The sequence below is a fragment of the Neofelis nebulosa genome, chromosome 17, assembly GCF_028018385.1.
Source record: "Neofelis nebulosa isolate mNeoNeb1 chromosome 17, mNeoNeb1.pri, whole genome shotgun sequence".
NCBI lineage: Eukaryota > Metazoa > Chordata > Mammalia > Carnivora > Felidae > Neofelis > Neofelis nebulosa.
The window spans coordinates 11,088,914-11,102,270 of NC_080798.1; the positions used below are offsets into that span (position 1 = coordinate 11,088,914).

At 52.1% G+C, this 13,357-nt stretch overlaps 1 protein-coding gene and 1 non-coding gene across 2 annotated transcripts; both read left to right on the forward strand.

The window, feature by feature from the left end:
• Positions 1 to 295: 295 nt before the first annotated feature.
• On the forward strand, positions 296 to 401 carry LOC131500555 (U6 spliceosomal RNA). Its single transcript, XR_009256359.1, has one exon. It is a non-coding gene; the product is annotated as a U6 spliceosomal RNA (small nuclear RNA).
• Positions 402 to 9,120: 8,719 nt separating this feature from the next.
• On the forward strand, positions 9,121 to 13,115 carry PGLYRP1 (peptidoglycan recognition protein 1). Its single transcript, XM_058707095.1, has 3 exons — positions 9,121 to 9,497; positions 12,185 to 12,306; positions 12,866 to 13,115. Exons 1-3 carry the CDS (start codon positions 9,211 to 9,213, stop codon positions 13,042 to 13,044), a joined length of 588 nt encoding a protein of 195 aa, XP_058563078.1. The 5' UTR covers positions 9,121 to 9,210; the 3' UTR covers positions 13,045 to 13,115.
• Positions 13,116 to 13,357: the final 242 nt, after the last annotated feature.

Here is a 13,357-nt window from a genome sequence, read left to right on the forward strand (position 1 = left end):
CAGAGACTCGTTCTCCTGCTAACAACGTTTATGATTTGGCTTTCCAGTCAGTTGTACGGTTTATCCAGAACATTCTCTTCCATGTGGCCAGGAACTCCTTGCTGGTAGGTTCAGAATTATGAATGAAGCACCCAACTAATTCATTGAGAAGACAGGAATGGAGTTCTTCTGTGTCTGTGTTCCCATCAGCTGTTCTGTGTGAGCGGTGTGTCCCCATAGATGAGTCTTCTGGTAGGGTGCCATGGGCACGGGCAGGCATTGCAGAAACCTGCGTGTGCAAATACCAACCCACACAGTGTTTGCCTGGGCAGCACATATACTAAAATTGGAATGATACAGAGAAGATAAGCAGAGCCCTGCATGAGGAACACACACACATCCATGAAGCGTTCCTTGTTAAAAAAAGAAAAAAAAATGGGGTGCCTGGGTGGCTCAGTCGGTTAAGCGTCTGACTTTGGCCCAGGTCATGATCTCGTGGTTCGTGGGTTCAAGCCCCGCATGGGACTCTGTGCTGACAGCTTGGAGCCAGGGCCTGCTTCAGATTCTGTGTCTCCCTCGCTCTCTGCCCCTCCCCCCTCTCAAAAATAAGTAGACATTTAAAAAACATTAAAAAAAAGAAAAAGAAAAAAACAGGGACACTTGGGTGGCTCAGTCAGTTAAGCATCTGACTTCAGCTCAGGTAATGATTTCACGGTCCGTGGGTTCGAACCCTGCATCGGGGTCTGTGCTGATAGCTCAGAGCCTGGAGCCTGCTTCCGATTCTGTGTCTCCCTCTCTCTCTGCCCCTCCTCCACTCACTCTCTGTCTGTCTCTCTCTCAAAAATGAACAAACATTGAAAAAAATGTTTACACAGAAAACAGAAAAAGCCAATACCAACCCACACAGACTCCTGCCAAATTAGGGGAGAAGGGCTCATTTATATGCATGCATCAAGCTGTATGTAACAGCCCTCCAGCCTGGCCAGTCTCAAGGACTAACTTGCTTCCAGGTATCACACTCCTTGCCTGTTGACTCAAGGCCCTTGATTTGTTAACAGAACTCATTTGCTTTCTTTGAGATTCGCAGACCGCTGGCCTTGGGCAATAAGGGACCAGGACTTTCTCAGGCCACAGAGGCCAGCAAGTCTTTTTGAAGCCCCCTTAAACTTCCTGATTAGCTCAGCAACCTTTTCGCGAAATGTTTCTTTTTCAGGTCACACAGATGACTTCACTGATCTCCCTTTTCGCATCTGTAGACCTGGTCCTCCTTTGCAGAAAGAACAGAGTACGGTCCTCTTGCACAAGCCCTGGAGACTAAGGAATGACCTTTTTGTACAACCTGCCCAAACCCCAGGCACCAAGGAACTAGAACTTCTTGTACAACGTCTGGGCACTGAGCTGACTCAGTAGCTGGCATCACGGACTCTGTGCCTAAGCCAGAAATGTCACAGATCACTGTGCTCCCTTAACTGATTAAACCCCTTTAAAAATCTCCAGGCCAGGCAGAAACCTGGGAGTTGGACTTTAGACAAGAAACCGCCTTCACCGCCAAGTGGCCCTTCATGTGATTTTCTCAGAAACCCAAATCATCGACTTCCTTAGTGTTGTATCAAACACCAACAATATCAGTTCAAATTAGAGGAAATCTATGCCAACACAGGCTTCTTTTTTTTTTTTCACTTTTGCATAATACAGATTTTTTTTTTTTTAATTCTCACGATAACATACAGTGTAGCCTTGGCCTCAGGAGTAGAACCAGTGGTTCATCCCTTCCGTACCACACCCAGTGCTCATCCCGAAAAGTGCCCTCCTTACTGCCCACCACCCATTTTCCCCATGGATCCCCCCCCCCCCGCCAGGATCACTCTCCTTAATAATGACTTTCTGAAGTTTTCCTCATAAGTTGGCGTCTCGTCCTTAAAGTACTCGGGTCCCGGCTGCTCCAAGGCCTTTTGTGGTGGGGCCACCCCCCCCCCCCGTCCTTTGGTCTTTACCCCTGTGGGCCCATCTCCCTGTCAACCAGGCCACTCTTCCACATCGGTCTGCTTAGGAGCCCACGGAAGAATCAACTGTAGCTGCAAAGTTACTTGATGGCCAAAGCCAGACGCTCAACCCGACTGAACCACCCAGGCACCCCCAGGACGTGGACATCTTTGAGGAGGACCATTTCTGCACCCTCCATAGCCATTAGATCACGCAACCTTTCAAAGATACAATAAATCCAACAGTCCTAGTCAGTTGAGAGGCTGAAAGAAGAAATTAGTAAAAATCTATCTAACTTACCGAGTGTCAAAGGGCAGAAGAATCTCCTAAGAGGGCTGATACTAGGAGAGGCTAGATCCGGAGGCCCGGCAATATTGCCACAGACTCGCTGCATCTTTTCTGCCTTTTCAAGAGTTGACCACACTAATTGTGGCTTCCCTCATGGTGGAAAACTGGCTTCAGGAAGTTTCCATGGGTGTAGGTATAGGCCTCCAGGAGTGTCTGCTATTGGGGCACTTGGGTGGCTCCAACGAGTTCAGTGTCCGACTTGGGCTCAGGAAATGGTCTCATGGTTCGTGAGTTCGAGCCTCACATTGGGCTCTGTGCTGTCAGTGGGGAGGCCGTCTGGGATTCTCTCTCTCCCCCTGGTCCCCAATCTCACGCTGGTCCCTCTGACCCAACAGCCTCCTCTCTGCATCCTAGCTGATTGTGCCTATAGGCATTGTGGGATCAACATAAGTTCAGTAACTCTTGGCTCTTAGTTCTTCATGGTTTGGGTTGCTATTGCTGCTATTAGCAGCAAACCACTCCCTGGGACAGGCAGGCCCCCAGGAAAATCACAGAACAGGTCCCACGCGAGGCTAAGAGGCTGCCCCGCTGCAATTAAGATTAGGGAAAGGCGTGCGGCACAGAGTGAGGACAGGCGGGGGCGGCGCGCCCTCTGGCGGTGGGAGGAGGGAACCGCCGAGAAGGGTGCCGCGTCTTTTTCCCAGGGCCAAAACCAAGCCCAAGGTCAGAGCTGATGATGATGTTCCATTGGGCGCGCGCTACCTGCCAGGCCTAACGCTAGTCACGCTAGTCGCGCCGCCTACGTGAAATACGGTATATGTGAAACTGCTTTAAAAAATTATTAGTTTCTTTATTTACTGTGTGACTTCCCCACTGGAAAGTGCGCGCAAGAACTTCCGTTTTACTTACGGCTGAATCCCACCCCCCACCCCCCCAGCAGATGCTTCTGGACATTTTATGGAACCCTGAGACCCCAGAATTCCCTGAATGGGCAGCCCCCAGTCTCCTGCCAAACCCTGCCTGGGGCTCTTCCCTGGGTCAGTGTTGCAAGGGGATCGGGTGTGCACCTCTAGACCCCAGGGACGCCCTGTCTCCGAAGCTGTGGACAGCGCTGGGGCCAGCAATGCCAGGCGCGGGAGGCCTGCATGGTAGGAAGGGGAAGAGGAGTTTAAAAAGAGGAGGGATGGGCTACAACTTGGGAGCCAGGGCCCTGCTCTCTGGTAGCCTCCTTGTTCCTGGCAGAATTCCAAGAGGTGTGAAAATTCGAAATTCCAAGGGAGTTACTTAAAAGGGTCTCGGTGGCAGGTCAGGGGGCTGTGATCACCTGTGAGCAGAGGTGGCCTGAATGAGCCCACGTAAGGGAGGGGACACCTGTAGGAAGTCCTGGATGGGGATGGGGGCAGACTGAAAGCAGTCCCCAACAACGGGGGCACCTGGGGGGCTCAGTCGGTTAAGCCTCTGACTCTTGATTTCAGCTCAGGTCATGATCTCACGTTTCGTAAGTTCGAGCCCCGCTGTGAGTTCTTTGCTGACAGCATGGAGCATGCTTGGGATTCTCTCTCTCTCTCTCTCTCTCTCTCTCTCTCTCTCTCTCTCTCTCAAAATAAATAAATAAATAAACAAACAAACTAACTAACTAAAAAAGAAAACGAATAACATGAGGCGCCTGGGTGGCTCAGTCAGTTAAGTGCACGACTTTGGCTCAGGTCATGATCTCACAGTTCGTGGGTTCGAGCCCCGCATCCGGCCCTGTGCTGACAGCTCGGAGCCTGGAGCCTGCTTCCTATTCTGTGTCTCCCTCTCTCTCTGCCCCTCCCCTGTTCATGCTCTGTCTCTCTCTGTCTCAAAAATAAATAAAACATTAAAAAAACTTTTTTTAAACTGCATTTCACAGATGAAGAAACCAAGGATGGCTTAGTATGTGATCTTATCACCAACTGTGTGCAAGGAATCAGGGACATAATGGTATGTGACAGAGAGAAAAAAGCTCCTTCCTTATCTTTAAATGGGGTGGTTATACATCCTGGATTGTTTGGGACAGCCCACGTGGGCCTGTTGACCCAGCAGAATTATCAATAGCTCCCTCTTTCTCTCTCGAGTGTCATGGTTTGAACAATACTTATAGACTTCACTGTATAGCAGGAGAGACAGAAACTAATCCGAGAATTGTACAGATAACTTAATAAGTACCCTTGTGATAAATATGGAGAAGTTGGGGCGCCTGGGTGGCTCAGTCGGTTAAGCGGCCAACTTCGGCTCAGGTCATGATCTCGCGGTCCGTGAGTTCGAGCCCCGCATCGGGCTCTGTGCTGACAGCTCAGAGCCTGGAGCCTGTTTCAGATTCTGTGTCTCCCTTTCTCTGACCCTCCCCCATTCATGCTTTGTCTCTCTCTGTCTCAAAAATAAATAAACATTAAAAAAAAAATTTTTTTAATAAAAAAAAATATGGAGAAGTTGATGTGGGGAAAGCAAAGAGGGGTACTTGTCACCTCTGAGGAGGCAACACAGAAGGACAGTCAGGATGGGGTGTGTGAGGGGGAGGTGAGCATTCCAGGCCTGGGAATGTCAAGGAAAAAAAAAAATGGGGATTCTGCATTGTCTTTGAACTTTGTCTTTGCTCTAATCAGCATTTTTAAAAATTTTTTTTTTAATGTTTATTTATTTTTGAGACAGAGAGAGACAGAGCATGAACGGGGGAGGGGCAGAGAGAGAAAGGGAGACTCAGAATCGGAAGCAGGCTCCAGGCTCTGAGCCGTCAGCACAGAGCCCGACGCGGGGCTCGAACTCACGGACCGTGAGATCATGACCTGAGCCGAAGTCAGGCGCTTAACCAACTGAGCCACCCAGGCGCCCCTCTAATCAGCATTTAATTAGTCTTCTTTCATTATTGATACAATGAAGAGGAATGCTTTTTTGCTAACCGCCAGAGACTCTGAGGAGTTTTTATAATGGCTGAATTAATTACAAGATCAAATAAAGGCAGTTGGTGAATTAAATAGTTAAAAAATCAATGTCCTAAAAGGTACAGGGGGTAGATTTATTTCCTATTTAAAAAAATACCCTAGTAATACAGTTCTCAGGATTAGGGGTAATATAACAATTACCCATTGAGGCTCTTGTAAATGCTCACAAGGGCATGTCCCACTCTGAGGCTGACAAGATACAGAATAAATAAAATTCTAACACAGGAATACTTCACCCTACCTGGCTAAAGGCTATATTCTTAGTAAGCAATCCGATGTGTACATATTCCTGCTTTTTTACAAAAGGCGCCCTCATGTTTTGTAATTTTAAAGGTAAGGTACAAAGTTCCTGAATTTCTTAAGGTTCCCCACTTATTTAGGACTTGTACAGGGGCTCCCGGGTGACTCAGTTGGTTGAGTGTCCGCCTCTTGATTTTGGCTCAGGTCACAATCCCAGGGTTGTGGGATCGAGCCCCACGTCAGGCTCCATGCTGAGTGTGAAGCCTGCTTAAGATTCTCTCTCTCCCCCTCTCCCCTGCTCTCAGACTCTCTCTCTAAAAATGTAAATAAATAAATAAATAAATAAATAAATAAATAAACCTTGCACACAGTGCGGACAAAGTCCCCTGGGGACAGGGTAGTCAAAGCATCCTCAAGGGCGGCAAGAAGGGCAGGGAAGCTAGGGGAAGAGGGCCTCAGGAGTGAGTCGGGTGAGACTAGGTTGAAGGCAGGCCGTGGCGAAGTGCTTGGGATCCATCCTAAGAGTCGTGAGAAGCCACAGAAAACGGTGACTCACGTTTGAGGGTCGCTTGATCAGATCTGAGCTTCGGCCTCATGGGGGCCAAGGTGCATGCTGGAAAGTCACCGAGGGGGTGGGAGAAAATCCAGGTGCAAGGAGACGGTGACTGGACCCAGGTGGGGAGAGTGGAAATAAATCAGGGTGGTCTGATTCATAAGATATTTGGGCGATAACAGCAACATGACCAGGGAGTGAGCTGGATACTTACCATTCAGTATATATTCAGCGCCTGCTATGGGCTGGGGTACTCAACACAAGAGGGGACACACTAGAGTTTGGTCAAGGATGATGCTCTGATGCATGGCTTTTGTACCTGGAAGACAATCATGTCATTCCCTTAGACAGGAACTCCTGGAAGAGGGCTGATTTTGGAGGAGAAAAATCATAAACCATTTTAGAAATATTCATGGGAGGTCCCTGTGGGGCATCGAAGTACAGGTGTGAACCAGGCAGGAAGATACACAGTTCCAGAATTCATCTGAAAACTCCAGGCTGGACATAAACACCTAGAAGTCACTTGCATTTTAGTGGTGGCTGAAGCCATTACCTGGATGAAAAATCACCCAGCAGAAAAAAGAATAGTCTAATGGTCAAGGAAGGAAGAATGAGTCGAAGAGGGAGAGGAAAAGACCAGCTGAGAAGCAGAAAGAAAATCAAGACAGTCTTACGACACAGAAGCTGAGGAAAGTGAACATTTCAAAAAGGATGTGGTCAGCGATGTCAAATCCTGCCTAATTGCCCAAGGCCACCCAGCTAATAAGGGGCAGGGCTGAAATTTAAAACCAGGTCTATTTAATAAATAGCACCAGAACAAATGGCTAGCCATTTAGACACCAAATTAAACCCCTACCTCACACCATATGCAATTATAAATCCTAGCTGAGGTGGGGGCGCCTGGGTGGCTCAGTTAGTTGGTCAAGCGGCCGACTTTGGCTCAGGTCATGATCTCACGGTTCATGAGTTCGAGCCCCGCATCGGCTCCGTGCTGACAGCTCAAAGCCTGGAGCCTGCTTCCCATTCTGTGTCTCCCTCTCTCTCCACCCCTCCCCCGCTTGCACTCGATCTCTCTCCGCCTCTCAAAAATAAATAAACGTTAAAAAACAATTTTTAATAAAATAAAAATTTTGATGTAGCTCTATTTCCTGATCTGGCTGCTGGATACATCCTGTATTCACGGTGCGAAAAGGAACACAGTTCTTCACGCTATTAATTCTATTAACCATATTTTAAAAGTACCTTTGTACATTTTGCTACATGTATGCTATTCCCTAATGCTTTTAAAAGAGACACAAAATGTACATACCCAACGACTCAACAATACTAGTTATGGGATTCTTTTCTTCACTTTGCAAATTGGTAACAAAAAGATAAACAACTCGATTTATTATTTTTTTTTTTTTTGGAATTTTTTTAAGGAATCTCTACACCCAATGTGGGGGCTTGAACTCGTGACTCTGAGATCAAGAGTTGTGTGCTCCACCAACTGAGCAAGCCGGGCACCCCAGCCCAATTTATGTTTCACATGGACAAGGGAGATAACAGGCAATTGATAGAAGACAAATCCAAACGGGCAGAAAACATAGAAAAATAATCTCCTGAGTGGTTATAAAAATGCCATTTAAAGTTACAAAGAGGGGCGCCTGGGTGGCGCAGTCGGTTAAGCGTCCGACTTCAGCCAGGTCACGATCTCGCGGTCCGTGAGTTCGAGCCCCGCGTCGGGCTCTGGGCTGATGGCTCGGAGCCTGGAGCCTGTTTCCGATTCCGTGTCCCCCTCTCTCTCTGCCCCTCCCCCGTTCATGCTCTGTCTCTCTCTGTCCCAAAAATAAAAATAAAAAAACGTTGAAAAAAAAAAATTTAAAGTTACAAAGAGATATTGCCCTCTTCTGGGGTGAATGGGGACTCCAATACATCGCTGGTAGAAATAAGGATTTTTAACAGCCTTTGGCGGAAACAATCTAGTAACAACTAAATACATACAGTCTTTGACTTAGAAAGTCTATATTTATCATTTATAGATGCTTCAGCAGGTAGGGCTGGATGTCTGATAACATTTTGTGCAGCATGGGGGCGGGAAAAAGAATTGCAAAGCTCCAAAAAAGCAAAGATTGGGTCAAAATGGTAAGCCCACAGCATGAAATGCTATGCAACTCTTACGACGATTGAATTAGAATTATCTGCATTGACCTGGCGAGATGCACAAGAGATAGTAGGTGACAAAAGGCAAAGTGATGCGCATGATTTCATTCCGTTATTTAAAAATATATATAGGGGCGCCTGGGTGGCTCAGTTGGTTAAGCGTTCCCATTTCGGCTCAGGTCATGGTCTCGTGGTTCGTGAGTTCGAGCCCTGCACTGGGCTCTGTGCTGACAGCTCAGAGCCTGGAGCCTGCTTCGGATTCTGTGTCTCCCTCTCTCTCTGACCCTCCCTTGCTCATGCTCTGTCTCTCTCTGGGTCTCAAAAATAAATAAACATTTAAAAAAGTATGTGTGTGTGTGTGTGTGTGTGTGTGTGTGTGTGTGTGTGTATATATATATATATATATATATATATATATATATATATATATATATGACGGGAGCTTTGGGGGACGCCTGGGTGGCTCGGTCGGCTGAGCGTCTGACTTCGGCTCAGGTCATGACCTCACGGCTCGTGAGTTTGAGCCCTGCATCAGGCTCCGCGCTGACAGCTCAGAGCCCGGAGTCTGCTTCGGATTCTGTGTCTCCCTCTCTCTCTCTCTGCCCCTCCCAGGCTCATGTGCTCGCTTTCTTTCTAAATACATAAATAAGCTTAAAAAAAAAAAAAATGTCAGAGTGCAATAGCATTGCGTCCCCCCAGGGTGGCTACACCTATCGTGGCGAGCACTGAGTAAGGCACAGAATTGTGGACTCACGACCTTGTGCGCCTGAAACTAACATAAAACTGTGTGCTCCTTATACGTCAGTTACAAACAGTGGGGGGGGGGGGGGGGGGTGCGTCTGTTACCTCAGTCCCTCCGGGAGGAAGAGAGATGAGACCCGGGCCCCACCGCATCCTGTTGCAGCCCTGCCAGAGAAGGAAGCAGAATCTGGGGTCCGGTGTGACCCGCCCGTCCCGCCCGGGGGTGAAGCAAGGCCTTCCCTACCTCCTGGCCCCAGCAGATAAAGGCGGCCCCGCCCGCCAGCCGCGAGCTCCTAGGCATCCCTCCGCGCCCCGCCCGCCATGTCCCGCCGCTGCGCGCTGCTCACCTGGGCCCTCCTCGGCCTCGGCCTCGGCCTTGGGGCGCCTGGAGAAGAAGCCCCAGGCTCCTGCTGCCCCATAGTGCCCCGGAGGGAATGGAAGGCCCCGGTGTCCAAGTGCGGGGAGAAACTACAACACCCCGTGCGCTACGTGGTGGTGTCGCACACCGGGGGCAGCCACTGCGACAGCCCGGCCTCGTGCCTGAAGCAGGTGCAGAACCTGCATAGCTACCATTCGAGGACGCTGAACTGGTGTGACGTGGGCTACAAGTGAGTGCGGAGCCGGGACGGGTGTAGGGAAAGGTGTGCGGGCCCGAGCGGCCACGGGCCGATCTAGGGCCGCCTGGCTGACACCCTGGACCGCTTACTCGGCCCCTCGGTGGCCTTGGCTTCTCCCCAGGGTCGGCACACAGCACTGCGCATGTGCGGGCGGCCTCAGGGGCCTGGGGGTGGGGGGTGGGGAGAGGAACAGGGGGCGGGGCTGGAAGGCCAGGCTCTGCCCACCCCCCCCCACCCCACCCCCACCCCCCCCCCACCCCCCAGGAAGGGACAGACTTCGCCAACGCAAAAGAAGGCGTCATCTACACCGGAGTCCCTTCACAAAGCCTGCCACCTTTGTTGGGAGGCGGACAAGCAGGCTGGGGAAGCGTGGGGCCAACTCCAGTCTCCGCTGGTTGCCGGCAGAGATCCGGGCACTGATGCGCGCTCTCTGCTGGTTGGCTTCCTGTCCCTGCTCTGCAGTCAGCTCCTTTGTGGCCCACCTAGTCACTAAATCAGCCAACACACACACACACACACACACACACACACACACACACACACACGCAAAGCACTTAGGACGCCACCGGGCATGCGGTGGGAGCCCCCCCCCGCCCCCCCCCCCCCCGAGTTCATGGACGCTCGCCCTTAGGCACTGTGCCAGGCTCTGTGCCGGTGTGGGGACCGGGACGCGTCAACAGCGCGAACCTGGCCCGGTGGGATTTCAAGACCCACAAGGAGGAACAGGTGGGAAACAAGCGAAGGCAACCAGATGAATTCAGAGGGTGATGGAAGCAATGGAAAAAGAAAACAGGGGGGCTCGAGGGGTCTCTGGCTCGGGTGGGGGGGGGGGGCGTGCGGGAAGAGGGGTAAGCAGGGGACCGAGCAAGAGTAATTAATGGCTGTGAGGGCCAAATGAGAGGGTCATGCCTGAAGAGCAGAGGTCAGGATGGCTGGGGGGAGCAGGGAGGAGTGACATGAAATGAGGAGGACCGGGTCGGCTGGGACACACGGCACAGGGCCTCGTGGGCCACGGTATACGGGAGCCACGGGAGGGCTGTGAGTCCGCGAGAGGCAAGAAGCTCCCTCTGGCGGCCGTGGGGAGAACAGACTGCAGGTGGGTAAGAGCAGAAACCCCAGCTCCCTTTCCGGGGTGACAGGCGGGGGTCCCACACAAAGGCTTCCGCAGCCTTTGAACTTTGAACCCGACGGGTTCTCAGACCTCGGTAAGCACCAGTCACCTTACTGGAAATCCAGGTTGCCAGGCCCCACCCTTTGACACTGCTTCAAATAGGGCTGGGGTGAGGCTGGGGACTCTGGGCACCTCACTGGAAGTCTAGAGGCCACCGAGGGAATCCTCAGCTCTTCTGGCTCAAGATTTCACAGTTCAGAGGCTCCAACTCCCGGGTTTTGTCTCCTCCAAGACCGAGGGGTTCCGATTCTGAGCGTTTCCACGAAGTAGTGAAGACAACGCTTCAGCCGCTGGCCTTGAACTGCCTTATAGAAAAGCAGACTTGAAAGTCTCTTTCTCAGATTTTAGGATTCAGAGTCTGATCCAACTGTCCTGGAACTCCCTCGTCACATCACATTCTCTCTCTGAGCCTCAGTTTCTTGACCTGTAAGAAGGGTTCCTCGCTGTCCCCACCTGGTGGCGGTGCTGACGGTTTAAATTAGAGGCAACCATCTCAGGCAAACCTAGCCAGTGCCAATTGCCTGTACCAGGGGTTGGGGCAGGGCCTTAACCAGCCCAGTCCTGGGGGCCAGCATCACTGTGGAATTTCTAGTCTCTTCCGGGCCAGATTCCGAGTCTGGCCTCCTGTGCGTGAGATTCGGGACCCGAGATTCTGAAGTGCCAACATTCTGTACGTCACAAGAAACCCTTTGAGCAGGAGGGCTGAGGCAGCGGATATTTGCAACATCAAAATGCCGACCTTCTAGTTAATTCCAACGGGCCAAGTCAGACTCGCCCAATCAAGACATGTCAAATGAGTCTTAAGGATCTGCCGCCAGGCCTGGAAACCTCCCAGAGGTAGATGCTGGGACTCCAGGGTCTGTATCTGGTGGTGACACCAATGCTTGAGTCCCAAATCCTGTCACTCGGTGTACCCCAGCAGGGAACAGGAAGCAGGAAGCAGGCTGGGCCAAGGGCAGAAGAGCTTCTCAGTGGAGAGTTCTGAAAGGCAGGGGTCTCCGGGGCGTGACCTTGGCAAATCCCCTCCCTTTCTAAGTCTCTGCTTCCTTAGCTTAAAATGGGGAGGACAGCAGCACCCGCCTCAACAAGTCAAGAGCTCAACAAATCCTCCCGGGAGGCGGGAGGAAGCAAAGAAGAGGATCACGTGGGTGGGAGTCCCAGGGACCCAGGAGGGAAAATCTGGGCTCTGGCCCCTATCTGGCTGTGTGACTGCAGGCAGATGTCCCCACCTCTCTGATTCTCTGCCGAGTGGGGGCAGTACGGACTCAAGGGTTGCCCGGAGGGTGACAAATGGTGCTTGTAGAGCTGTGCTTGGCAGGTGGCAGGGGCCAGGGGCATTGCTATTATTTCAGAAGATGATGGAGGGGAGGGGAGGGAGGGAGGGAGGGTGTTGGGCGGAATTGTGCCTGAGTAGTAGGGGGCAGGGTGAGTGGAGGAGGAGGGGGGAGTCCTCCCCCAGGATGCCGTCCCTCACTCAGCAAACCCACCCTCCCACCCACCCGCACAGCTTCCTGATTGGAGAAGATGGGCTCGTGTACGAGGGCCGGGGCTGGGACATCAAGGGCGACCACACGGGTGTCACCTGGAACCCCATGTCCATTGGCATCTCCTTCATGGGTAACTATATGGGTAAGTGTCCAGCTGTAGGGATGGAGGGCAGACATGGGGTCTGGGGGATGGCGCCTCTGTGACCTTGGCCAAGTGACTGCTTTTCCAAGCCTCCTCTCCTCCTTGGCATAATGGCCATTTCTTTTCAACCCCCGTTTGGGCTAGGATTGGTTCATCTCCATAAAAGTTCTTAGGCCAGGTCCCTGGCACCTAAGAAGTGCTTGATTGCTGCCCTCATGGGTAGGACCCCGAGGTCTGGGGGCAGAGGAGGCAGAATGAGCTCCGATCTTGACACTTGCTGAGGGCTTCAGCTGTGCCAGGCACTGTTCTGCAGGGGTGGGGGGGGGTTGGCCTAAAAGAACTCATTTTATTGTCCCACAGCCCTGTGGGCGGGTGCCACCACTCTCTCCTTTCACAGAGGAGGACACTGAGGCACAGTAAGGTTGAGTCCCTGCGAGGGGACTGGCAGACCCGGTTCTGGGCCCTAGTGGGCCAGAATGGAACAAATGGAACCCCTGCCCCACACTATCTCTGCCCTTCCACGAAGCGGCAGCCTAACTCCTGCCTCTGCCTCCCCCAGAGCGGTCACCCCCACCCCGGGCCCTCAGGGCCGCCCAGAGTCTGCTGGCTTGTGGTGTGGCTCAGGGAGCCCTGAGCCCCACATACGAGGTGAAAGGACACCGGGATGTGCAGCGGACGCTCTCTCCAGGGGACCAACTCTATGAAATCATCCGGACTTGGCCGCACTACCACGAGTGAGGCCCCGTCTCCCCCTACACCCAGAAACCCCACCGCTTCTCCCCTCCAATAAAGATGCAGCTCAAACTGTGTTCTGTGTCCCACCCTGTGCCCCCCCCTCCCTCTCTACCTCCCACCAGACCCCTGCCCTTCCCACCCAGCCCTCTGGCCTCGCTGGTGCTTAGAACCCAGAGGCCCCGACCCTGAACCAAGACCCGAGATCCCAGCTTAGAAGCAACATCATAGCTCAGAACCCAGCGGTCTCAGATCAGAGCGCAGGAATCAGCACCAAGGTGGCCCACGGGTCACCGCCAGCAGTTCGGGGCGGGGGGGG